This window comes from Oncorhynchus mykiss, chromosome 29 (genome assembly GCF_057628025.1).
Source record: "Oncorhynchus mykiss isolate SJ-2025 chromosome 29, ASM5762802v1, whole genome shotgun sequence".
NCBI lineage: Eukaryota > Metazoa > Chordata > Actinopteri > Salmoniformes > Salmonidae > Oncorhynchus > Oncorhynchus mykiss.
The window spans coordinates 42,509,628-42,534,719 of record NC_143050.1 but is presented as its reverse complement, the minus strand read 5'-3'; the positions used below and the strand labels follow the sequence as shown (position 1 = coordinate 42,534,719).

Here is a 25,092-nt window from a genome sequence, read left to right as displayed (position 1 = left end):
GTGGCTGAAGCGTTCGACTAGATATGAGAGCTTCGCAGCTCAGCCCGATGCCACCGTGACCAAACGTCGCTAAACGACAACACTATTTAGGGGCATATTTGAACGTCGTCAATATTATACAATTTGAACTGAATTAGTTCGGCGCTATGTGTGTGTTGCCGTATTGATTGAGTTGTTGACTGTGGTGGTAGACAATGTCCACGAACTAAAAGGAAAGCACATTCATTATTAATCAGAATGCTTTTTAGTTCACGGTAGAATAGAGCTGCATACGCCAGGCAGCGAAGCCCTGTTGAGATCATGACAGCATAAAAATAACAGTACTGTGCTCGCGCTCAGGAAAACATCAATACTGAATTGATGATATTGGGATATGTTCTCCAAATTAATTTGAATCTGTAGACTACCTACCTCAGGTATGGCAACCCCAAGATTGACTAAAACATATAAGTCTAAAACATATATTACTGCAGCAAAAGAGGAGTCTACCTCTTTATGGCTCTCCCTATTCCTCTAGGAAACCAGTCAGTCAATGTAAGAATGCAGCTTCATCTGCAGTGACCAAGTCCTACCAGTAAAAAAAGCAGGATCAGGGTTTCCCCTAAGTTGGCTGCCTATAAGGGTGGGATGGGGTTTGGGCAGGTGAATGCCAATACTCTGGCATATTTTTAAGTGATAAAACATGTATCAAAATCATTATGCTGGTCAAAATCAGACTTTTTTTCAACTCACTTGTCTGCTTACCCTTTTGGTGCCCTAATCAACATTTTGTTCGGGGGCCCCTATCTCGCAGGCTAAACATTTTAGTGACTCCCCTTTTGATGGAGGGGGGAAATAAATTAAGTTTTAGAGTTAATTTAGTTGCAATTCCAAACATTTTGCCATGGGGCAGAAATAATATTTTGCAATTTTATAACTAATTTCATGCAAATGTACTAATTTTGCCATGGGGCAAAAAGAGAAATGTTCAGTTTTTACAGCAAATGTCCTGCAATTCTACACATTTTGCAATGTTGAGTGACTGGGTCATATCTGAGTGACTGATTCATTCTCGCAAAATTGTCAACAAAAACAATTCTCAAGGAAAATTTTCTCTTGAGTCAGTGGTTTTGGCTATTTCAGCCACACCCATTGCTGACAGGTGTACAAAACCAAGCACACAGCCATGCAATCTCCATAGACAAACACTGGCAATAGAATGGCCCGTACTGAAGAACTCAGTGACTTTCAACGTGGCACCGTCATAGGATGCCACCTTTCCAATAAGTAATTTGGTCAAATTTCTTCCCTGCTATCGCTGCCCCGGTCAACTGTAAGTGATGTTATTGTGAAGTGGAAATGTTTTGGAGCAACAACGGCTCAACCGCGAAGTGGTAGGCCACACAATCTCACAGAACAGGACCGCGGAGTGCTGAAGTGGGTAGCGCATAAAAATTGCCTGTCCTCATTTGCAACACTTCGTTCCAAACGGCCTCTGGACGCAACGTCAGCACAATAACTGTTCGTCAGGAGCTTCATGAAATGGGTTCATTCCAACTCTGAACCAGTCATAGATGTCTGTTTCACAAGTTTGGACAGCACAGAACAGTACAGTAGAACACACTACAGTAAAGTAAAGAAAAGTAGAGTATAGGTCTGTACACTACTGTACTGTACAGTAGAGTTTAGTATAGTAGAGTACAGGACAGTAGAGTACAGTATAATTTGCTCAATTGTATTACACTTTACGGAACTGAACTATACTCTACTCAAATCACACTGCAGCAGTATCTTAACAGGTAATATCTAACAATTGCACAACAAAACCTTATATTTAACAAATTCCACAACAAAACCTAATACACACAATCTAGTAAAGGAATGGGATAAGAATATATAAGTATAAAATATATGGATGTGCAGTGGCAGAGCGGCTAAGATACAATAGATAGTAAAGAATAGATAGTGAAGGATACAGTATTCATTATATACATATGAGATGAATAATACGAGATATGTAAACATTCTTAAAGAGGCATTATTAAAGTGACTAGTGTTCCATGTATTAAAGTGGCCAATGATATCAAGTCTGTAGGTAGGCAGCCACCTCTCTGTGCTAGTGGTGACTGTTTAACAATCTGATGGCTTTGAGATAGAAGCTGTTTTTTAATTTCTCTGTCCCAGCTTTGATGCATCTGTAATGACCTCGCCTTCTGGATGGAAGCAGGGTGAACAGGCAGTGGCTCGGGTGGTTATTGTCCTGATTATCTTTTTTTGCCTTCCTGTGACATCGGGTGTTGTAGGTGTCCTGGAGGGCAGGACGTTTGCCCCCGGTGATGTGTTGTGCAGACCGCACCACCCTCTGGAGAACCTTGCAGGTTTTGGGTGGTGCAGTTGCCGTACCAGGCAGTGATACAGCCCGACAGGATACTCTCGTTTGTGCACCTGTAAAAGTTAGTGAGGGTTTTTGGTGACAAGCCACATTTTTTCAGCCTCCTGAGGTTGAAGAGGCGCTGTTGCGCCTTCTTCACCACACTGTCTGTGTGCGTGGACCATTTCAGTTTGTCAGTGATATGTACACCAAGGAACTTAAAACTTTCCACTGTTGTCCTGTCGATATGGATCCCTTTCCTGAAGTCCACAATCATCTCTTTTGTTTTGCTGACATTGAGTGAGAGGTTATTTTGCTGACACCACACTCTGAGAGCCCTCAAGTCTTCCCTGTAGGTTGTCTCGTCATTGTTATTAATCAAGCCTACCACTGTTGTATTGTCTGAAAACTTGATGATTGAGTTGGAGGCGTACAGGAGGGGGTAGAGAACGCACCCTTGTGGGGCCCCAGTGTTGAGGATCAGCGGAGTGGAGATATTGTTTCCTACCTTCACCACCTGGGGGCGGCCGTCAGGAAGTCCAGGACCCAGTTGCAAAGGGCAGGGTCGAGACGCAGGGTCTCAAGCTTAATGATGAGTTTGGAGGGTACTATGGTGTTGAATGCTGAGCTGTAGTCAATGAACAGCATTCTTAACCTTTTGCGACGAGTAAACCCGTATCCAGGAGCGTAATCATAGCCTCAAATGCATTAGCATAACGCAACGGACATAAATACCCCTATAAACTTTTCCTATTCATGAAAATCGCAAATTAAATGAAATAAATATATTCAAACACAAGCTTAGCCTTTTGTTAACAACACTGTCATCTCAGATTTTCAAAATATGCGTTACAGCCAACGCTAGACAAGCATTTGTGTAAGTTTATCATGGCATAATGCTATGCTAGGCTCTGCTGGCAGCAAGCAACATTTTCACGAAAATAAGAAAAGCAACCAAATTAAATCATTTACCTTTGAAGAACTTCAGATGCTTTCACTCAGGAGACTCCCAGTTAGATAGCAAATGTTCCTTTTTTCCAAAAATATTATTTTTTGTAGGCGAAATAGCTGTTCATCATGCTTGGCTGAGAAATCGAAGCTAAAATGCTACAACTATAACGCCAAACATTTTTCAAAATTTGCTCCATAATATCGACAGAAACACGGCAAACGTTATTTAGGATCCATCCTCAAGGTGTTTTTAACAAATATATTTTGATAATATATCCGTAGAGGCAGTTGGTTTCTAATAAGAAGTGATTGGAAAAATGTCTACCTCAGTATTTTACGCAAGGTTTTCTGCGGGAGACACCATGTGACCACATGCCATATATGGTCCCTTACAGCCATTCTTCAAGGGAAATGCCTAAAAAGACGTCACAATGCTGTAGACACCTTGGGGAAAACGTGGAAAACGTAAGCTCATTCGTAGCTCATTCACAGCCATATAAGGAGTCATTGGCATGAGGCGGTTTCAAAAAATGCGGCACTTCCTGGTTGGATTTTTATCTGGGTTTCGCCTGTAACATCAGTTCTGTGGCACTCACAGACAATATCTTTGCAGTTTTGGAAACGTCAGAGCGTCTTCTTTCCAAATCTGTCAATTATATGCATAGTCGAGCATCTTTTCGTGACAAAATATCTTGTTTAAAACGGGAACGTTTTCATCCAAAAATTAAAATAGCGCCCCCTAAAGCCAACTGGTTAAATAGGCATAGATCTTTTCCAGATAGGATAGGGCAGTGTGATGGCGATTGCATCGTCTGTGGACCTATTGGGGCGGTAAGCAAATTGAAGTGGGTCTATGGTGACGGTGATATGATCCTTGACTAGTCTGTCAAAGCACTTCATGATGACAGAGGATAGTCATTTATTTCAGTTACCTTATCTTTCTTTGGAACAGGAACAATGGTGGCCATCTTGAAGCATGTGGGGACAGCAGATTGGGATAGGGATTGATTGAATATATCCGTAAACACACACTGGTCTGCGCATGCTCTGAGGACTGTACTGAACTCTACTGTACTCAATTGATCTTTCTTAGATTCTTCACCTCCTTTTAAAAACGGATGGAATATGACTAATTCCTACAAGAACCACGGAAAGAGTGGGACCCACATACAATTTCAAACGTAACATGCCCCAACGCCATCTTAGGCTTGACCAACTAATAATTATTAACTCTCTTAAACTGGCCAAATACACTAAAATGGCACACTAATTTGCTATAATACTCAAAATTGTATACTGTAAGAGCACCCTTCTAACTGAATTGACCTGTATGACCGCGACCCGTCATCCACTACGAAATGAATACCATGGACGGGCCGCACATGTTACAACACCACTGCAGTAATAACCAAGCAAACCCACTGTGTGACTTACACACCGACCTGTGTCTGTGCAATGTTTTGCTACGCTTTTAACACGTCGGAGGGTACATGTACAGTGCCTTGCGAAAGTATTCGGCCCCCTTGAACTTTGCGACCTTTTGCCACATTTCAGGCTTCAAACATAAAGATATAAAACTGTATTTTTTTGTGAAGAATCAACAACAAGTGGGACACAATCATGAAGTGGAACGACATTTATTGGATATTTCAAACTTCTTTAACAAATCAAAAACTGAAAAATTGGGCGTGCAAAATTATTCAGCCCCTTTACTTTCAGTGCAGCAAACTCTCTCCAGAAGTTCAGTGAGGATCTCTGAATGATCCAATGTTGACCTAAATGACTAATGATGATAAATACAATCCACCTGTGTGTAATCAAGTCTCTGTATAAATGCACCTGCACTGTGATAGTCTCAGAGGTCCGTTAAAAGCGCAGAGAGCATCATGAAGAACAAGGAACACACCAGGCAGGTCCGAGATACTGTTGTGAAGAAGTTTAAAGCCGGATTTGGATACAAAAATATTTCCCAAGCTTTAAACATCCCAAGGAGCACTGTGCAAGCGATAATATTGAAATGGAAGGAGTATCAGACCACTGCAAATCTACCAAGACCTGGCCGTCCCTCTAAACTTTCAGCTCATACAAGGAGAAGACTGATCAGAGATGCAGCCAAGAGGCCCATGATCACTCTGGATGAACTGCAGAGATCTACAGCTGAGGTGGGAGACTCTGTCCATAGGACAACAATCAGTCGTATATTGCACAAATCTGGCCTTTATGGAAAAGTGGCAAAAAGAAAGCCATTTCTTAAAGATATCCATAAAAAGTGTTGTTTAAAGTTTGCCACAAGCCACCTGGGAGACACACCAAACATGTGGAAGAAGGTGCTCTGGTCAGATGAAACCAAAATTGAACTTTTTGGCAACAATGCAAAACGTTATGTTTGGCGTAAAAGCAACACAGCTGAACACACCATCCCCACTGTCAAACATGGTGGTGGCAGCATCATGGTTTGGGCCTGCTTTTCTTCAGCAGGGACAGGGAAGATGGTTAAAATTGATGGGAAGATGGATGGAGCCAAATACAGGACCATTCTGGAAGAAAACCTGATGGAGTCTGCAAAAGACCTGAGATTGGGACGGAGATTTGTCTTCCAACAAGACAATGATCCAAAACATAAAGCAAAATCTACAATGGAATGGTTCAAAAATAAACATATCCAGGTGTTAGAATGGCCAAGTCAAAGTCCAGACCTGAATCCAATCGAGAATCTGTGGAAAGAACTGAAAACTGCTGTTCACAAATGCTCTCCATCCAACCTCACTGAGCTCGAGCTGTTTTGCAAGGAGGAATGGGAAAAAATGTCAGTCTCTCGATGTGCAAAACTGATAGAGACATACCCCAAGCGACTTACAGCTGTAATCGCAGCAAAAGGTGGCGCTACAAAGTATTAACTTAAGGGGGCTGAATAATTTTGCACACCCAATTTTTCAGTTTTTGATTTGTTAAAAAAGTTTGAAATATCCAATAAATGTCGTTCCACTTCATGATTGTGTCCCACTTGTTGTTGATTCTTCACAAAAAAATACAGTTTTATATCTATATGTTTGAAGCCTGAAATGTGGCAAAAGGTCGCAAAGTTCAAGGGGGCCGAATACTTTCGCAAGGCACTGTATATCCGTGGTCAGTGGACGGTTCTGAAAATAAATGCATTGCTTGCATCACCGAGTGATGGCCAGGAAATAATTCAATCCAATTGTTATATGCAACAACCCCCTTCAAATCAAAACATGGATGTCGATGTTTGTGCGTACACGCTCCATTCTACTTCCTGTCTGCAGCGACATATAAATAGGTTGCAAAACAGGTTCATGTTAAAATGCTAAACCGAAATACAAAATCTCGGTATAGAAGCTGGGCTAAGTAATATTCAAGATATATCAAGTTTTAGATAGAAAAGTATACCTGTCTGAGATATGTTAGTTTCTTGAGTAGGGGTACGACTGGAAGTCGAAGTTGGAGAGAAAGCAGCCAGTGGTCAGACAATAGGAGGCAGGAGGGGTTTGAGTCGAGTGGAGTGGAGTGTGCAGGTTGTTGGGCAATCGGATGTCATTAGACACAGGATTTTGTCTGGAGAAAGAGGAGAGATCCACTAACGTGATGAGGAGAAGGAAGAATCAGGAGACCGGAGGTAGTAAGATTGAAACAGAAGGGAGAGATGATAGGTGTTACACCATCCAGATATGTTTCGTTAGTGCAGATTAAGAAGACACAGGGAGAGAAGCCATTTGGACTATTGAGATGTTTCCCTTGTTTGTCACTCACCGTTTACTGATTGACATGGTTGAAGTTGCACTCACTGCAGTGATGGTATGGATTCCAGAGGGGCTTTAATAAAGAACGGCAACATACTGCGTGTAATTGAGACATTACGCTAATAGAAAAGTTCCATTATCTGATAATTAATTGTGCAATGTAAACAAATATCTTGCCTCCTGATGTGATTTTTGAAAGCTCAGCTCGCATTTCTGTTGTTGCTGGGAGGAAGTTGTTTGACAGAGGCCCACACCATGGCATCCTTGTATGGGACAAGACAAATAAAGGATCAATTACCTATCATGAATGTAGTAATTCAGCAAGAAATCAATTCATTTACACACATACATTGGTATTCAATAGGTACTGTTATTGCTAAAATAGGGTTTCCTATGATCTACTAATACAGGTGCTTCACCTAATGCATTTCCCTGGTATAGGCCTGAATAGGCCTGTAGTCTGAACCTAGCCTCTCTAATGGTAGACCCAGGTACAATCTGATCACTCATGGTGACCAGAAGATTAATTCATGGAGTTCACCTTTTAACATTTACAGCTGATATAGCACTTGTCATAACACTTGTCATTGGCTACTTAGTATAAGAGATAGCTATTTAGATCAACTGAATTTCTACAAACTGAAATAATACAATGCAAACAAAGCTTAGCTTAAATAGATAGCTAGATAAACAAAGAGATTTGGAAAAGTGGTCTTACCTCACAGTAGTGTTTGCATCCATCGTTTGCAGTTTTCATGCTTGCTTACAGCATGCTCATGCTAGCTAAATCAAGGTTTTCAATCAAGTTTTGCAAGCAAGTAAACATCAATGACTATGCATGGATCATGTTTTGTACTTTATCCTCCAATAATCTGCGAGATTTAAAGCTAAAACATATCTTAAATAGCGTAAATAACCTGTAACAATGATCGCATTTCCACCTGTCTTTTGACTGCGTGGTCTTCTCTCTCCGCACGCCTCAGAACATAACAACCAGCATATCAACGGCGCTATCGATTTTCTCCTTCCATTACGTGGCCCTGGTAGAATTTGGCACTTTCTAGCAACGGCCTTAGCAACAGACGCTGTGGGGGGGGCTTTTCGGCAGGGGGACACTGCCTAGGGGGCCCGTCATTTGTCATGACAGGCCCCCTAGCGGTGTATGTTACTTATGGCTAGGGCCAGCCCTGATTCTTACAATGGGATTTTAAGGTGCAGGAAAGAAAAATGATAGTTGTTCTGAAAAGTTTTTGGTCCTCCCTCATTAGTGAGTCTACATAACCTTTGACTTTTCACCTCTGGGTTCACACCTTGACTGACTGTGTGATTGGGCAGTGGGTGGTCACCATGACAACAACACTACATTCCTAGTCCTGGTCTGGGTGGAGTGTTTTTACAAAATGTTTATTTCACCTTTATTTAACCAGGTAGGCAAGTTGAGAACAAGTTCTCGTTTACAATTGCGACCTGGCCAAGATAAAGCAAAGCAGTTCGACACATACAACGACACAGAGTTACACATAGAGTAAAACAAACATACAGTCAATAATACAGTATAAACAAGTCTATATACGATGTGAGCAAATGAGGTGAGATAAGGGAGGTAAAGGCAAAAAAAGGTAATGGTGGCAAAGTAAATACAATATAGCAAGTAAAACACTGGAATGGTAGATTTGCAGTGGAAGAATGTGCAAAGTAGAAATAAAAATAATGGGGTGCAAAGGAGCAAAATAAATAAAATAAATACAGTAGGGAAAGAGGTAGTTGTTTGGGCTAAATTATAGGTGGGCTGTGTACAGGTGCAGTAATCTGTGAGCTGCTCTGACAGTTGGTGCTTAAAGCTAGTGATGGAGAAGTGTTTCCAGTTTCAGAGATTTTTGTAGTTCGTTCCAGTCATTGGCAGCAGAGAACTGGAAGGAGAGGCGGCCAAAGAAAGAATTGGTTTTGGGGGTGACCAGAGAGATATACCTGCTGGAGCGCGTGCTACAGGTGGGTGATGCTATGGTGACCAGCGAGCTGAGATAAGGGGGGACTTTACCTAGCAGGGTCTTGTAGATGACATGGAGCCAGTGGGTTTGGCGACGAGTATGAAGCGAGGGCCAGCCAACGAGAGCGTACAGGTCGCAATAGTGGGTAGTATATGGGGCTTTGGTGACAAAACGGATTGCACTGTGATAGACTGCATCCAATTTGTTGAGTAGGGTATTGGAGGCTAATTTGTAAATGACATCGCCGAAGTCGAGGATTGGTAGGATGGTCAGTTTTACAAGGGTATGTTTGGCAGCATGAGTGAAGGATGCTTTTTTGCAAAATAGGAAGCCAATTCTAGATTTAACTTTGGATTGGAGATGTTTGATGTGGGTCTGGAAGGAGAGTTTACAGTCTAACCAGACACCTAGGTATTTGTAGTTGTCCACATTTTCCACGTATTCTGTTAAGGACCAAGACCATCATCATTAAGGACCATCATCATTATCATCGTCACAACCACCATCAAAATTGTATGTGTTTTATTGATTTAATTTTTTAACTAGGCAAGTCAGTTAAGAACAAATTCTTATTTTCAATGACGGCCTAGGAACAGTGGGTTAACTGCCTGCTCAGGGGCAGAACGACAGATTTGTACCTTGTCAGCTCGGGGGTTTGAACTTGCAACCTTCCAGTTACTAGTCCAACGCTCTAACCACTAGGCTACCCTGCCCTGATAGAAATATAATCTATTTATTCCAGATTATTCTAGTCATTATTTTCTAAGTTTTCATCATCATTATAATCACAGTCACCATTGAGTTGGCCTACATCCAACGAGGCCCCAAAACGAATCCTACTGTCAGTCTATGATCAGTAGTCCTAACATGACTGTAACAGGCCCATCTGAAAAACCAGTGCTTCTGCCAAAGGATCCAATTTCCAATCTTTGGTTATTTCTAACAGAAATCAATTCAGGTCACACTGTGCTGTGCTATTGCCATCTACACCCCTGAGACACATAAACAACACACTCGTTACATTGCTGACTGTGTCCCAATTTAAGGAGGTGGACCTCCTTCCCATCACACAGACACACAGACACAAACACACATACACAGTAAATTGGGAAGTGTATTTTATGGAGGTTACAGGTAGGGGTTAAACCCTGTTTGTGTGTGCAGCTGTAAAGTTTGGTAACATAATGACAGTAAAATATAAATGTTTTATCTGTTTTTGTACGTTTTCCACACACACACACACGCACACGCTCTCTCTGCTTTTATCATCCCCCTCCAGGACACTCCCTGCTTTTATCATCCTCCTCCAGGACACACCCCCTCTCCCTGCTTTTATCATCCCCCTCCAGGACACACCCCCTCTCCCTGCTTTTATCATCCCCCTCCAGGACACACCCGCTCTCCCTGCTTTTATCATCCCCCTCCAGGACACACCCGCTCTCCCTGCTTTTATCATCCCCCTCCAGGACACACCCGCTCTCCCTGCTTTTTTCATCCCTCCTTCTCTCAGAGGAGAGGTGAAGGACAGGAAAGAGTAGACATGAGAAAAAACAAGAGAGGATGTTAGATTAGTCTATTACAGATGGAGGGTATTTTCTTTAGAAGCAGACCCCACCCTTTTCTACAGAGAGGGGGGGATGACACATATTGAGTACATTTATGCATAAGCATGACCACACATAACCATTATAACCCCTATTCTAAATTCATATCCACCAGGAGGAGAGATGTTGGCATATCAACTCAGACATACTCATAACATTATGTTTATATTCACAGATACACTCGTCTCCCATATTGTATCACCAACAGGTCATATCTCTCACCACACACACACACACACACAGCCAGAGAGATGCTGTTGAAAGGGACACACACACACATAACATAATCACTCACTCACCGTTACCATACACACACAGCATAATGCAGACAATAGACAGGCCTGTCCATGGTGTTAACACTGCAATCAGACCTTTCATTGTAGTGCATGGTAATGGAACAGCAATGATCGGCTACTCACTGAGGGGGCAAGACAAACACTCATACAGTACAGAGAAACACACACAAACTGTCAGACGGAGAGATTATCTCACACTATCCTGTCCTCTTCAACCTCTAAGTATACCTAGCAGCACTTTGATGTTATCCAACACAGTAGGATGACAGCACAGCAGCATAGACACCATCCACCGTGTGACTGGCTCTCATAGTCATCCACCACAGTATTATACTGAAATCCTTGCTGCATCTCTTAGCCTTGATTTCCAATATTTCTCTGGAAAGTATAGTTTTAGGAATACCGGTACTATGCAATATATAGGCATTTCCATGTAAAAGGACACGAGCACCAACATGTGAAGTTCATAAGAGCAGGTCAAATTGGCTGTCAAATGAAAGCTAAGAGTCAATTTTTTTAATTTATTAAGGCATATATACACTGAACAAAAATATAAACGCAAAATGCAACAATTTCAAAGATTTTACAAGAAGAGTTACAGTTCATATAAAGAAATCAGTCAATTTAAATGATTTCATTAGGCCCTAATCTCTGGATTTGACATGACTGGGAATACGCATTTGTTGGTCACAGATACCTTAAAACAAATGTAGGGGCGTGAATCAGAAAACCAGTCAGTATCTGGAGTGACCATCATTTGTCCCATGCAGCATGACACATCTCTTTTGCATAGAGTTGATCAGGCTGTTGATTTTGGTCTGTGGAATGTTGTCCCATTCCTCTTCAATGGCTGTGCGAAGTTGCTGGAAATTGTAAGAACTGGAACACGTTGTCGTACACGTCGATACAGAGCATCCCAAACATGCTCAATGGGTGACATGTCTGGTGAGTATGCAGGCCGTGGAAGAACTGGGACATTTTCAGCCTCCAGGAATTGTGTACAGATCCTTGCGACATGGGGCCGTGCATTATCATGCTGAAACATGAGGTGATGGTGGCAGATGAATGGCATGACATTGGGCCTCAGGATTTCTTCACGCTGTGTCTGTGCATTCAACTTGCCATTGATAAAATGCAAATGTGTTCATTGTCCGTAGCTTATGCCTGCCCATACCATAACCCTATTGACATCAGCAAACCACACACCCCACACAATGCCATACACGCTGTCTGCCATCTGCCCGGTACAGTTGAAAGCGGGATTCATCCGTGAAGGGCACACTTCTCTAGTGTGCCAATTGCCATCAAGGTGAGCATTTGCCCACTGAAGTCAGTTACGATGCTGAACTGCAGTCAAGTCAAGACCCTGGTGAGGACGACGAGCACGCATTGCCGTTTGACCGTTTATGTAGACATTTTTCAGTTGTGCAAACCCAGTTTCATCAGCTGTCCGGGTGGGTGGTTGCAGATGAAGAAGCCGGATGTAGAGGTCTTGGGCTGGCATAGTTACACATGGTCTGTGGTTGTGAGGCCAGTAGGACGTACTGCCCACTTCTCTAAAATGATGGAGGTGGCTTATGGTAGAGAAATGAACATTCAATTACCTGGCAACAGCTCTGGTGGACACTCCTGCAGTCAGCGTGCCAATTGCACGCTCCATCAAAACTTAAGACATCTGTGGCATTGTGTGTTGTGTGACAAAACTGCACATTTTGTGGCCTTTTATTGTCCCTAGCACAAAGTGCCCCTTTGTAATGATCATGCTGTTTAATCAGCTTATTGATATGCCACACCTGTCAGGTGGATGGATTGTCTTGGTAAAGGAGAAATGCTCGCTAAATTGGTTGTAAATAAATCTTGAGATTTTTTATTTCAGCTCATGAAACATGGGACCAACACTTCACAAGTTGCTTTTATAGTTTTGTTCAGTGTACATTTTTTTCCCTCAAATTTTACATCTTAAAAATCTACCAGAAAAAGTATTGGAAAGGTATTAGAACTACAATTGAAGTTGGATGTTTACATACACTTAGGTTGGAGTCATTAAAAGTAGTTTTTCAACAGCTCCACACATTTCTTGTCAACAAACTATAGTTTTGGCAAGTCGGTTAGGACATCTACTTTGTGCATGACACGTCATTTTTCCAACAATTTTTTACAGACAGATTATTTCACTAATAATTCACAGTATCACAATTCCAGTGGGTCAGAAGTTTACATACACTTAGTTGACTGTGCCTTTAAACAGCTTGGAAAATTCCAGAAAATGATGTCACGGATGTCGTCTGGAGATAGAGAGGAGGACCAAGATGCGGCGTGGTAAGTGTTCGTCATTTTAATGGAAAAAACTGAACACTACAAAACAACAAAGTGACGCTAATCAAACTGGGCTAACAAGCAACATAACATAGACAATCATCCACAATGACAAAACAGGCTACCTAAATATGGTTCCCAATCAGAGACAATGACTAACACCTGCCTCTGATTGAGAACCATATCAGGCCAAACACAGAAACAGACAAACTAGACACACAACATAGAATGCCCACTCAGATCACACCCTGACCAAACAAAACATATAAACATACAAAGCAAACTATGGTCAGGGCGTGACACACGGCTTTAGAAGCTTCTGATAGGCTAATTGACATAATTTCAGTCAATTGGCGGTGTACCTGTGGATGTATTTCAAGGCCTACCTTCAAACTCAGTGCCTCTGTTTGACATCATGGGAAAATCAAAAGAAATCAGCCAAGACCTAGTACGCAGGTATAAACACCATGGGACCACGCAGCCGTCATACCGCTCAGGAAGAAGACGTGTTCTGTCTCCTGAACGTACTTTTGTGCGAAAAGTGCAAATCAATCCCAGAACAACAGCAAAGGACCTCGTGAAGATGCTGGAGGAAACAGGTACAAAAGTATCTATATCCACAGTAAAACAAGTCCTATATTGACATAACCTGAAAGGCCTTTCAGCAAGGAAGATGTCACTGCTCCAAAACCTCCATAAAAAAGCCAGACTACGGTTTGCAACTGCACATGGGGACAAAGATTGTACTTTTTGGAAAAATGTCCTCTAGTCTGATGAAACAAAAATAGGCCATAATGACTACAGTGCCTTGCGAAAGTATTCGGACCCCTTGAACTTTGTGACCTTTTGCCACATTTCAGGCTTCAAACATAAAGATATAAAACTGTATTTTTTTGTGAAGAATCAACAACAAGTGGGACACAATCATGAAGTGGAACGACATTTATTGGATATTTCAAACTTTTTTAACAAATAAAAAACAGAAAAATTGGGCGTGCAAAATTATTCAGCCCCCTTAAGTTAATACTTTGTAGCGCCACCTTTTGCTGCGATTACAGCTGTAAGTCGCTTGGGGTATGTCTCTATCAGTTTTGCACATCGAGAGACTGACATTTTTTCCCATTCCTCCTTGCAAAACAGCACGAGCTCAGTGAGGTTGGATAGAGAGCATTTGTGAACAGCAGTTTTCAGTTCTTTCCACAGATTCTCGATTGGATTCAGGTCTGGACTTTGACTTTCTAACACCTGGATATGTTTATTTTTGAACCATTCCATTGTAGATTTTGCTTTATGTTTTGGATCATTGTCTTGTTGGAAGACAAATCTCCGTCCCAATCTCAGGTCTTTTGCAGACTCCATCAGGTTTTCTTCCAGAATGGTCCTGTATTTGGCTCCATCCATCTTCCCATCAATTTTAACCATCTTCCCTGTCCCTGCTGAAGAAAAGCAGGCCCAAACCATGATGCTGCCACCACCATGTTTGACAGTGGGGATGGTGTGTTCAGCTGTGTTGCTTTTACGCCAAACATAACGTTTTGCATTGTTGCCAAAAAGTTCAATTTTGGTTTCATCTGACCAGAGCACCTTCTTCCACATGTTTGGTGTGTCTCCCAGGTGGCTTGTGGCAAACTTTAAACGACACTTTTTATGGATATCTTTAAGAAATGGCTTTCTTCTTGCCACTCTTCCATAAAGGCCAGATTTGTGCAATATACGACTGATTGTTGTCCTATGGACAGAGTCTCCCACCTCAGCTGTAGATCTCTGCAGTTCATCCAGAGTGATCATGGGCCTCTTGGCTGCATCTCTGATCAGTCTTCTCCTTGTATGAGCTGAAAGTTTAGAGGGACGGCCATGTCTTGGTAGATTTGCAGTGGTCTGATACTCCTTCCATTTCAATATTATCACTTGCACAGTGCTCCTTGGGATGTTTAAAGCTTGGGAAATATTTTTGTATCCAAATCCGGCTTTAAACTTCTCCACAACAGTATCTCGGACCTGCCTGGTGTGTTCCTTGTTCTTCATGATGTTTTCTGCGCTTTTAACGGACCTCTGAGACTATCACAGTGCAGGTGCATTTATACGGAGACTTGATTACACACAAGTGGATTGTATTTATCATCATTAGTCATTTAGGTCAACATTGGATCATTCATAGATCCTCACTGAACTTCTGGAGAGAGTTTGCTGCACTGAAAGTAAAGGGGCTGAATAATTTTGCACGTCCAATTTTTCAGTTTTTGATTTGTTAAAAAAGTTTGAAATATCCAATAAATGTCGTTCCACTTCATGATTGTGTCCCACTTGTTGTTGATTCTTCACAAAAAAATACAGTTTTATATCTTTATGTTTGAAGCCTGAAATGTGGCAAAAGGTTGCAAAGTTCAAAGGGGCCGAATACTTTTGCAAGGCACTGTATCTTTATGTTTGGAGGAAAAAGAGGGATGCTTGCAAGCCGAAGAAAACCATCCCATCCGTGAAGCACGGGGGTGGCAGCATCATGTTGTGGGGGTGCTTCGCTGCAGGAGGGACTGGTGTACTTCACAAAATAGATGGCATCATGAGGAAAGGAAAATTGTGGATATATTGAGGAAACATCTCAAGACATCAGTCAGGAAGTTTAAGCTTGGTCACAAATGGGTCTTCCAAATGGACAATTTTATTTATTTATTTCACCTTTATTTAACCAGGTTGAGAACAAGTTCTCATTTACAATTGCGACCTGGCCAAGATAAAGCACAGCAGTTCGACACATACAACAACACAGAGTTACACATGGAGTAAAACAAACATACAGTCAATAATACAGTATAAACAAGTCTATATACGATGTGAGCAAATGAGGTGAGATAAGGGAGGTAACGGAAAAAAATGCCATGGTGGCAAAGTAAATACAATATAGCAAGTAAAACACTGGAATGGTAGATTTGCAGTGGAAGAATGTGCAAAGTAGAAATAAAAATAATGGGGTGCAAAGGAGCAAAATAAATAAATAAATAAAATAAATACAGTAAGGGGAGAGGTAGTTGTTTGGGCTAAATTATAGGTGGGCTGTGTACAGGTGCAGTAATCTGTGAGCTGCTCTGACAGCTGGTGCTTAAAGCTAGTGAGGGAGATAAGTGTTTCCAGTTTCAGAGATTTTTGTAGTTCGTTCCAGTCATTGGCAGGTAGCCATGAAACGTTTCACCCAAGTTCAACATTTTAAAGGCAATGCTACCAAATACTAATTGAGTGTATGTAAACTTCTGACCCACTGGGAATGTGATGAAAGAAATAAAAGGTGAAATAAATCATTCTCTCTACTATTATTCTGACATTTCACATTCTTGAAATAAAGTGGTGATCCTAACTTACCTCAAACAGGGAATTTCTACTAGGATTACATTTCAGGAATTGTGAAAAACTGAGTTTAAATGTATTTAGCTAAAGTGTATGTAGACTTCAACTGTAAATCCACTTCACTTACTGTAGTTCAATAACCTCAAAAATGATTTTGTATCTACATAGTTCTTCCAGTAAATGTGTTTTTGTCGAAGTAGACATTTAAAAAATGTGTGACTGTGCATAGAGTTGTGTAGCTAAACTTAAATTTGAAATGTTTTTGTTTGGTAAAAATCCACATAATCCTGTTATCATGGAATTGCCCATATATGACTTGTGAGACTACATCACTCTTGCTCTGCTCTCAAGGGTTTGATGCTTTGTCTGTACTGTACTTCTTAGTGGAGCAGAATAATTTCCCCTATGGAAACTATGCTATTCGGAACAGTGTGTGAAATCAAATATGATTCAGAGACAGTGGCGGAATGTCTTTTGAATGGTCAGATTGAAAAATAGTTTTGTATATGTGGTTGTGATTCACTATGGTTTCTTGACTGTGGTTCTGGATCACAATGTTTTTTGTTTGTTTGTGGTTGGACAGGCTTAATTGGAACATGAAAGAAGGGGGTTGTCTTAATTCGGGCCCACCTCTCAATCAGGACTGGGGCTGGACCATGCTGCTACTGCTGGATAGCTAGTCCTACGAGAGAGAGAGAGAGCAGAAGGGAGACACAACGACAACAACAAGAGAGAGAATGAGATAGGGAAGTGAACATGAAGAGAAACAGAGGTACCTAGAATTGGAGAGAGCAGAGAGAGATGGAGAGAGAGAAGGACGACAACAAAAGAGAGAGCAAAAGACAGTGAGTGATAAGTTAACAAGGAGAGGAATTAGTGTCAGAGATACCTAGAAGGAGGATAGTAGGAGAAAAATAAAGATATATGGAAAGAGAGAGAAAGAGAGAGGTAGAGCCAAGCAGCCACCTGTAGGAGTGAGTGAGCGAGTCAGTGAGTGTGTCAATCTCCTTATGGAGGAGAGAGAGAGGAAAGACTGATCACCATGCGTCTGTGTTGCAGCTCTGCCTCGGAGGACTTGGGCTGCAGGCGTGGAGACTTCAGCCGAAAACACTATGGCTCTGTCGAGCTGGTGAGTAAACCATTTCCAATGACATTCTATTCTTATTTTTTCCCTTCTATCTCTCCCTTTTCTCCTATTTTCTGTGTCCACCCTCTATTCCCTCCTCCCATCGCTCCCTTTTCTCCTGCTTTTCATGTGTCCACCCCCATCTAGTTCACCTCCTCTCTCCCTTTTCTCCTCCTTTCTGTTTCCATCCTCCCCCATCTCCCCTCCGATCTCCCCATCTTCTCCTCCTTTTTGTGCTCGCTCCCCTTCTCTATCTTCTTCTACCCCTCAATGGATGGATGGAGGGAGGGAGGGTTTGGGAGAGAGAGAGAGAGAGAGAGAGAGAGAGAGAGGTGAGTCATGACTGTCTGGGTGTGGTTCATTGGTCCAGTTTAACAGTGCATGCCACCCTGTAGCATAGCTCACAATAATAGGGTGGTCAGTTACAGAGAAACAGATACAGGTCACAGCTATGCTCAGGGCCACAGATTATGACATCATCATCTCCTCCACTGTAAACTGGCTGGGGCTGTGTCTGAAATGGCACCATATTCCCTATAATATATACTGTACTATGCTATTAACCAGCCCTGTGTTTGTGCATTTATTAAGTTGATGAGTCACTTCCATGCTGTTAGTGTGTGTAGCCTACTGTATGTTGTCTAGTGCAGTGGGGGTTATAATTAGTCATTGGCTGTGTGTGTGTGTGTGTGTGTGTGTGTGTGTGTGTGTTTGTGTGTGTGTGTGTGTGTGTGTGTGAGAGGCCTGTCTGTGCGTGCTGATAGCCCCCGGGTGGACAGGAAGTGGCTCGGGCCTCTGTTGACTGTAACTCTTGTGGGAGCTAACGCCACGCTAATGCCACGCCACACCATGTCAGATTAACACAGAGGAAGAACCACACGCTGCCTATCAGCAGCACCAGACTGGCACAGCACACAATGAGCAGTGTGTGTTTGTGTGTGTTGGGTGTGTGTATCACCTAAACTGTGACATGATTGTTCCAATTTCCTATCTGGAACATATTGTTGTGGTGAACTGTACAGTCGTGGCCAAAAGTTTTGAGAATGACACAAATATGAATTTTCACGAAGTCTGCTGCCTCAGTTGATGGCAATTTGCATATACTCCAGAATGTTATGAAGAGTGATCAGATGAATTGCAATTAATTGCAAAGTCCCTCTTTGCCATGCAAATGAACTGAATCCCCCAAAAACATTTCCACTGCATTTCAGCCCTGCCACAAAAGGACCAGCTGACATCATGTCAGTGATTCTCTCATTAACACAGGTGTGAGTGTTGATGAGGACAAGGCTGGAGATCACTCTGTCATGCTGATTGAGTTCGAATAAGAGAATGGAAGCTTCATAAAGAGGGTGGTGCTTGGAATCATTGTTCTTCCTGTCAACCATGGTTACCTGCAAGGAAACACATGCCATCATCATTGCTTTGCACAAAAAGGTCTTCACAGGCAAGGATATTGCTGCCAGTAAGATTGCACCTAAATCAACCATTTATCATTCATCAAGAACTTCAAGGAGAGCAGTTCAATTGTTGTGAAGAAGGCTTCAGGGCGCCCAAGAAAGTCCATCAAGCGCCAGCACCGTCTCCTAAAGTTGATTCAGCCGCTGGAACGGAGTTTGCTCAGGAATGGCAGCAGGCAGGTGTGAGTGCATCTGCACGCACAGTGAAGCGAAGACTTTTGGAGGATGGCCTGGTGTCAAGAAGGGCAGCAAAGAAGCCACTTCTCTCCAGGAAAAACATTAAACTCCAAGCATTGATTGTGCAAGATTTGGCCCAAAAGTTCATTGACAGCATGCCATGGTGGATTGCAGAGGCCTTTAAGAAGAAGGGTCAACACTGCAAATATTGATTATTTGCATTAACTTCATGTTATTGTCAGTAAAAGCCTTTGACACTTATGAAATGCTTGTAATTATACTTCAGTATTACATAGTAACATCTGACAAAGATATCTAAAGACTATGAAGCAGTAAACTTTGTGGAAATTAATATTTGTGTCATTCTCAACTTTTGGCCACGACTGTATTATCAGAGTTGGTTAAGTGAATCTCTCTTAGGTTTAGAAGTAGGGAGTCTGTCTTTACCACTGTCACATCTCCCCCCTGGTTTAGGCCTGCTGTTGCTGTAAAGCACTATGTGACCAATGTATTTGTATAAAGCAGTATTCGGTACAAATGCCATTGGATTGATAGAAGAGAATGAGTGTGTCCGTCTGCTATATCTCCATTCACATGTGACCTAACATTTTACAGTTAGGAGAAGATACTATGGCGGCATCCCAAATAGCACCCTATTCCCAAATAGACATTGTATCATTCTTGTTTGTTTTATTTTGGGTATAATCTGTGGACAGGTCTTTTTTGTGTGGCAGACATTCTGTAGTCACTTACTCTGTGGAGAGAGAGGGGTTGGCATGGCACCCACCCTGTAGCTTAACCAGGCTGGAGCACGCAGCACACGCACATGTGCACACACATACACACGCCAAATGGGACTAGAGGAGCCCTGGACCCAGCCCAATTTCACTCCACTGCTTTAATTGGGATATTGAAGAGGTAGAAACGATAGATGCTGTGGAGATTTGTCAATGGAGTCTAAGCAACTGTATGCTTGAAGTCCATTTCACACTGCATTCATCATATTTGTAATTAACGTCCTTATACTAAGAGAGAGGAGTGCTGTTTGAAATAGCTCTCTTATTTGAATTTAAAGCGTTAAAATGTGAAAACACAAAAATTACCACTTGTTCCTATGAGAATGAACTGTAAATGAAAGTGTTCTCACCAATCAGACAAGAAAATAGTGTACAAATAATGTAACACAATCAATCAACTGTGTAACAATTCAGCTCTAACAGAAGACTGAGAACATATAAATATAATTACTAGAACGGACACTTTTATTACATTTCTATGGCTGAGAAAACATGGATTCATACCTTCACCTCCTATCTCTCTATGTCCATATTGGTGTACTCAGGGACTCCTTAGTATACAGTGAGCTCCAAAAGTGTTGGGACAGTGATTTTTTTTTTTTTTTTTGCTCTGTATACTCTCGCACGTTGTATTTGAAATTATACGATGACTATGAGGTTCAAGTGCATACTGTCCTGCTTTAATTTGAGGGCATTTTTATCCATATCGGTTGAACCGTTTAGAAATTAGAGCACTTTTTGTTAATAGTCCCGCCATTTTAGGGGACAAAAGGTATTGGGACAAATTCACTTATGTGTATTAAAGTACTGAAAGTTTCAGACCCACAAATACCATACCCCCAAGACATGCTATCCTCTCAGCATTACAACAACAGGGAGGTAAAAAACTATTTGAGTAATGAAAGTTTCAGACCCACAAATACCATACCCCCAAGACATGCTATCCTCTCAGCATTACAACAACAGGGAGGTAAAAAACTATTTGAGTAATGAAAGTTTCAGACCCACAAATACCATACCCCCAAGACATGCTATCCTCTCAGCATTACAACAACAGGGAGGTAAAAAACTATTTGAGTAATGAAAGTTTCAGACCCACAAATACCATACCCCCAAGACATGCTATCCTCTCAGCATTACAACAACAGGGAGGTAAAAAACTATTTGAGTAATGAAAGTTTCAGACCCACAAATACCATACCCCCAAGACATGCTATCCTCTCAGCATTACAACAACAGGGAGGTAAAAAACTATTTGAGTAATGAAAATTTCAGACCCACAAATACCATACCCCCAAGACATGCTATCCTCTCAGCATTACAACAACAGGGAGGTAAAAAACTATTTGAGTAATGAAAGTTTCAGACCCACAAATACCATACCCCCAAGACATGCTATCCTCTCAGCATTACAACAACAGGGAGGTAAAAAACTATTTGAGTAATGAAAGTTTCAGACCCACAAATACCATACCCCCAAGACATGCTATCCTCTCAGCATTACAACAACAGGGAGGTAAAAAACTATTTGAGTAATGAAAGTTTCAGACCCACAAATACCATACCCCCAAGACATGCTATCCTCTCAGCATTACAACAACAGGGAGGTAAAAAACTATTTGAGTAATGAAAGTTTCAGACCCACAAATACCATACCCCCAAGACATGCTATCCTCTCAGCATTACAACAACAGGGAGGTAAAAAACTATTTGAGTAATGAAAGTTTCAGACCCACAAATACCATACCCCCAAGACATGCTATCCTCTCAGCATTACAACAACAGGGAGGTAAAAAACTATTTGAGTAATGAAAGTTTCAGACCCACAAATACCATACCCCCAAGACATGCTATCCTCTCAGCATTACAACAACAGGGAGGTAAAAAACTATTTGAGTAATGAAAGTTTCAGACCCACAAATACCATACCCCCAAGACATGCTATCCTCTCAGCATTACAACAACAGGGAGGTAAAAAACTATTTGAGTAATGAAAGTTTCAGACCCACAAATACCATACCCCCAAGACATGCTATCCTCTCAGCATTACAACAACAGGGAGGTAAAAAACTATTTGAGTAATGAAAGTTTCAGACCCACAAATGCCATACCCCCAAGACATGCTATCCTCTCAGCATTACAACAACAGGGAGGTAAAAAACTATTTGAGTAATGAAAGTTTCAGACCCACAAATACCATACCCCCAAGACATGCTATCCTCTCAGCATTACAACAACAGGGAGGTAAAAAACTATTTGAGTAATGAAAGTTTCAGACCCACAAATACCATACCCCCAAGACATGCTATCCTCTCAGCATTACAACAACAGGGAGGTAAAAAACTATTTGAGTAATGAAAGTTTCAGACCCACAAATACCATACCCCCAAGACATGCTATCCTCTCAGCATTACAACAACAGGGAGGTAAAAAACTATTTGAGTAATGAAAGTTTCAGACCCACAAATACCATACCCCCAAGACATGCTATCCTCTCAGCATTACAACAACAGGGAGGTAAAAAACTATTTGAGTAATGAAAGTTTCAGACCCACAAATACCATACCCCCAAGACATGCTATCCTCTCAGCATTACAACAACAGGGAGGTAAAAAACTATTTGAGTAATGAAAGTTTCAGACCCACAAATACCATACCCCCAAGACATGCTATCCTCTCAGCATTACAACAACAGGGAGGTAAAAAACTATTTGAGTAATGAAAGTTTCAGACCCACAAATACCATACCCCCAAGACATGCTATCCTCTCAGCATTACAACAACAGGGAGGTAAAAAACTATTTGAGTAATGAAAGTTTCAGACCCACAAATACCATACCCCCAAGACATGCTATCCTCTCAGCATTACAACAACAGGGAGGTAAAAAACTATTTGAGTAATGAAAGTTTCAGACCCACAAATACCATACCCCCAAGACATGCTATCCTCTCAGCATTACAACAACAGGGAGGTAAAAAACTATTTGAGTAATGAAAGTTTCAGACCCACAAATACCATACCCCCAAGACATGCTATCCTCTCAGCATTACAACAACAGGGAGGTAAAAAACTATTTGAGTAATGAAAGTTTCAGACCCACAAATACCATACCCCCAAGACATGCTATCCTCTCAGCATTACAACAACAGGGAGGTAAAAAACTATTTGAGTAATGAAAGTTTCAGACCCACAAATACCATACCCCCAAGACATGCTATCCTCTCAGCATTACAACAACAGGGAGGTAAAAAACTATTTGAGTAATGAAAGTTTCAGACCCACAAATACCATACCCCCAAGACATGCTATCCTCTCAGCATTACAACAACAGGGAGGTAAAAAACTATTTGAGTAATGAAAGTTTCAGACCCACAAATACCATACCCCCAAGACATGCTATCCTCTCAGCATTACAACAACAGGGAGGTAAAAAACTATTTGAGTAATGAAAGTTTCAGACCCACAAATACCATACCCCCAAGACATGCTATCCTCTCAGCATTACAACAACAGGGAGGTAAAAAACTATTTGAGTAATGAAAGTTTCAGACCCACAAATACCATACCCCCAAGACATGCTATCCTCTCAGCATTACAACAACAGGGAGGTAAAAAACTATTTGAGTAATGAAAGTTTCAGACCCACAAATACCATACCCCCAAGACATGCTATCCTCTCAGCATTACAACAACAGGGAGGTAAAAAACTATTTGAGTAATGAAAGTTTCAGACCCACAAATACCATACCCCCAAGACATGCTATCCTCTCAGCATTACAACAACAGGGAGGTAAAAAACTATTTGAGTAATGAAAGTTTCAGACCCACAAATACCATACCCCCAAGACATGCTATCCTCTCAGCATTACAACAACAGGGAGGTAAAAAACTATTTGAGTAATGAAAGTTTCAGACCCACAAATACCATACCCCCAAGACATGCTATCCTCTCAGCATTACAACAACAGGGAGGTAAAAAACTATTTGAGTAATGAAAGTTTCAGACCCACAAATACCATACCCCCAAGACATGCTATCCTCTCAGCATTACAACAACAGGGAGGTAAAAAACTATTTGAGTAATGAAAGTTTCAGACCCACAAATACCATACCCCCAAGACATGCTATCCTCTCAGCATTACAACAACAGGGAGGTAAAAAACTATTTGAGTAATGAAAGTTTCAGACCCACAAATACCATACCCCCAAGACATGCTATCCTCTCAGCATTACAACAACAGGGAGGTAAAAAACTATTTGAGTAATGAAAGTTTCAGACCCACAAATACCATACCCCCAAGACATGCTATCCTCTCAGCATTACAACAACAGGGAGGTAAAAAACTATTTGAGTAATGAAAGTTTCAGACCCACAAATACCATACCCCCAAGACATGCTATCCTCTCAGCATTACAACAACAGGGAGGTAAAAAACTATTTGAGTAATGAAAGTTTCAGACCCACAAATACCATACCCCCAAGACATGCTATCCTCTCAGCATTACAACAACAGGGAGGTAAAAAACTATTTGAGTAATGAAAGTTTCAGACCCACAAATACCATACCCCCAAGACATGCTATCCTCTCAGCATTACAACAACAGGGAGGTAAAAAACTATTTGAGTAATGAAAGTTTCAGACCCACAAATACCATACCCCCAAGACATGCTATCCTCTCAGCATTACAACAACAGGGAGGTAAAAAACTATTTGAGTAATGAAAGTTTCAGACTCACAAATACCATACCCCCAAGACATGCTATCATCTCAGCATTACAACAACAGGGAGGTAAAAAACTATTTGAGTAATGAAAGTTTCAGACCCACAAATACCATACCCCCAAGACATGCTATCCTCTCAGCATTACAACAACAGGGAGGTAAAAAACTATTTGAGTAATGAAAGTTTCAGACCCACAAATACCAT

At 41.4% G+C, this 25,092-nt stretch overlaps 1 protein-coding gene across 41 annotated transcripts in view; it reads left to right on the top strand.

Annotated features, from left to right (window-relative positions):
- LOC110509517 (GTPase-activating Rap/Ran-GAP domain-like protein 3) overlaps positions 1 to 25,092 on the top strand; it is a 174,687-nt gene that overhangs the window by 55,961 nt on the left and 93,634 nt on the right. For 27 of the 41 annotated variants that reach the window (XR_016493397.1, XR_016493396.1, XR_016493399.1 and 24 more), the window contains exon 2: positions 17,662 to 17,731. Coding sequence is in view for 19 of the 41 variants with exons in the window: in XM_021590431.3 (XP_021446106.3) it covers positions 17,662 to 17,731 (70 nt within the window). In the remaining 22 variants the exon portion in view is untranslated. Of the gene's footprint in view, positions 1 to 16,134; positions 17,448 to 17,661; positions 17,732 to 25,092 lie in introns of those variants that run through there. The other 14 variants (XR_016493400.1, XR_016493414.1, XR_016493404.1 and 11 more) reach the window with 2 other exon arrangements.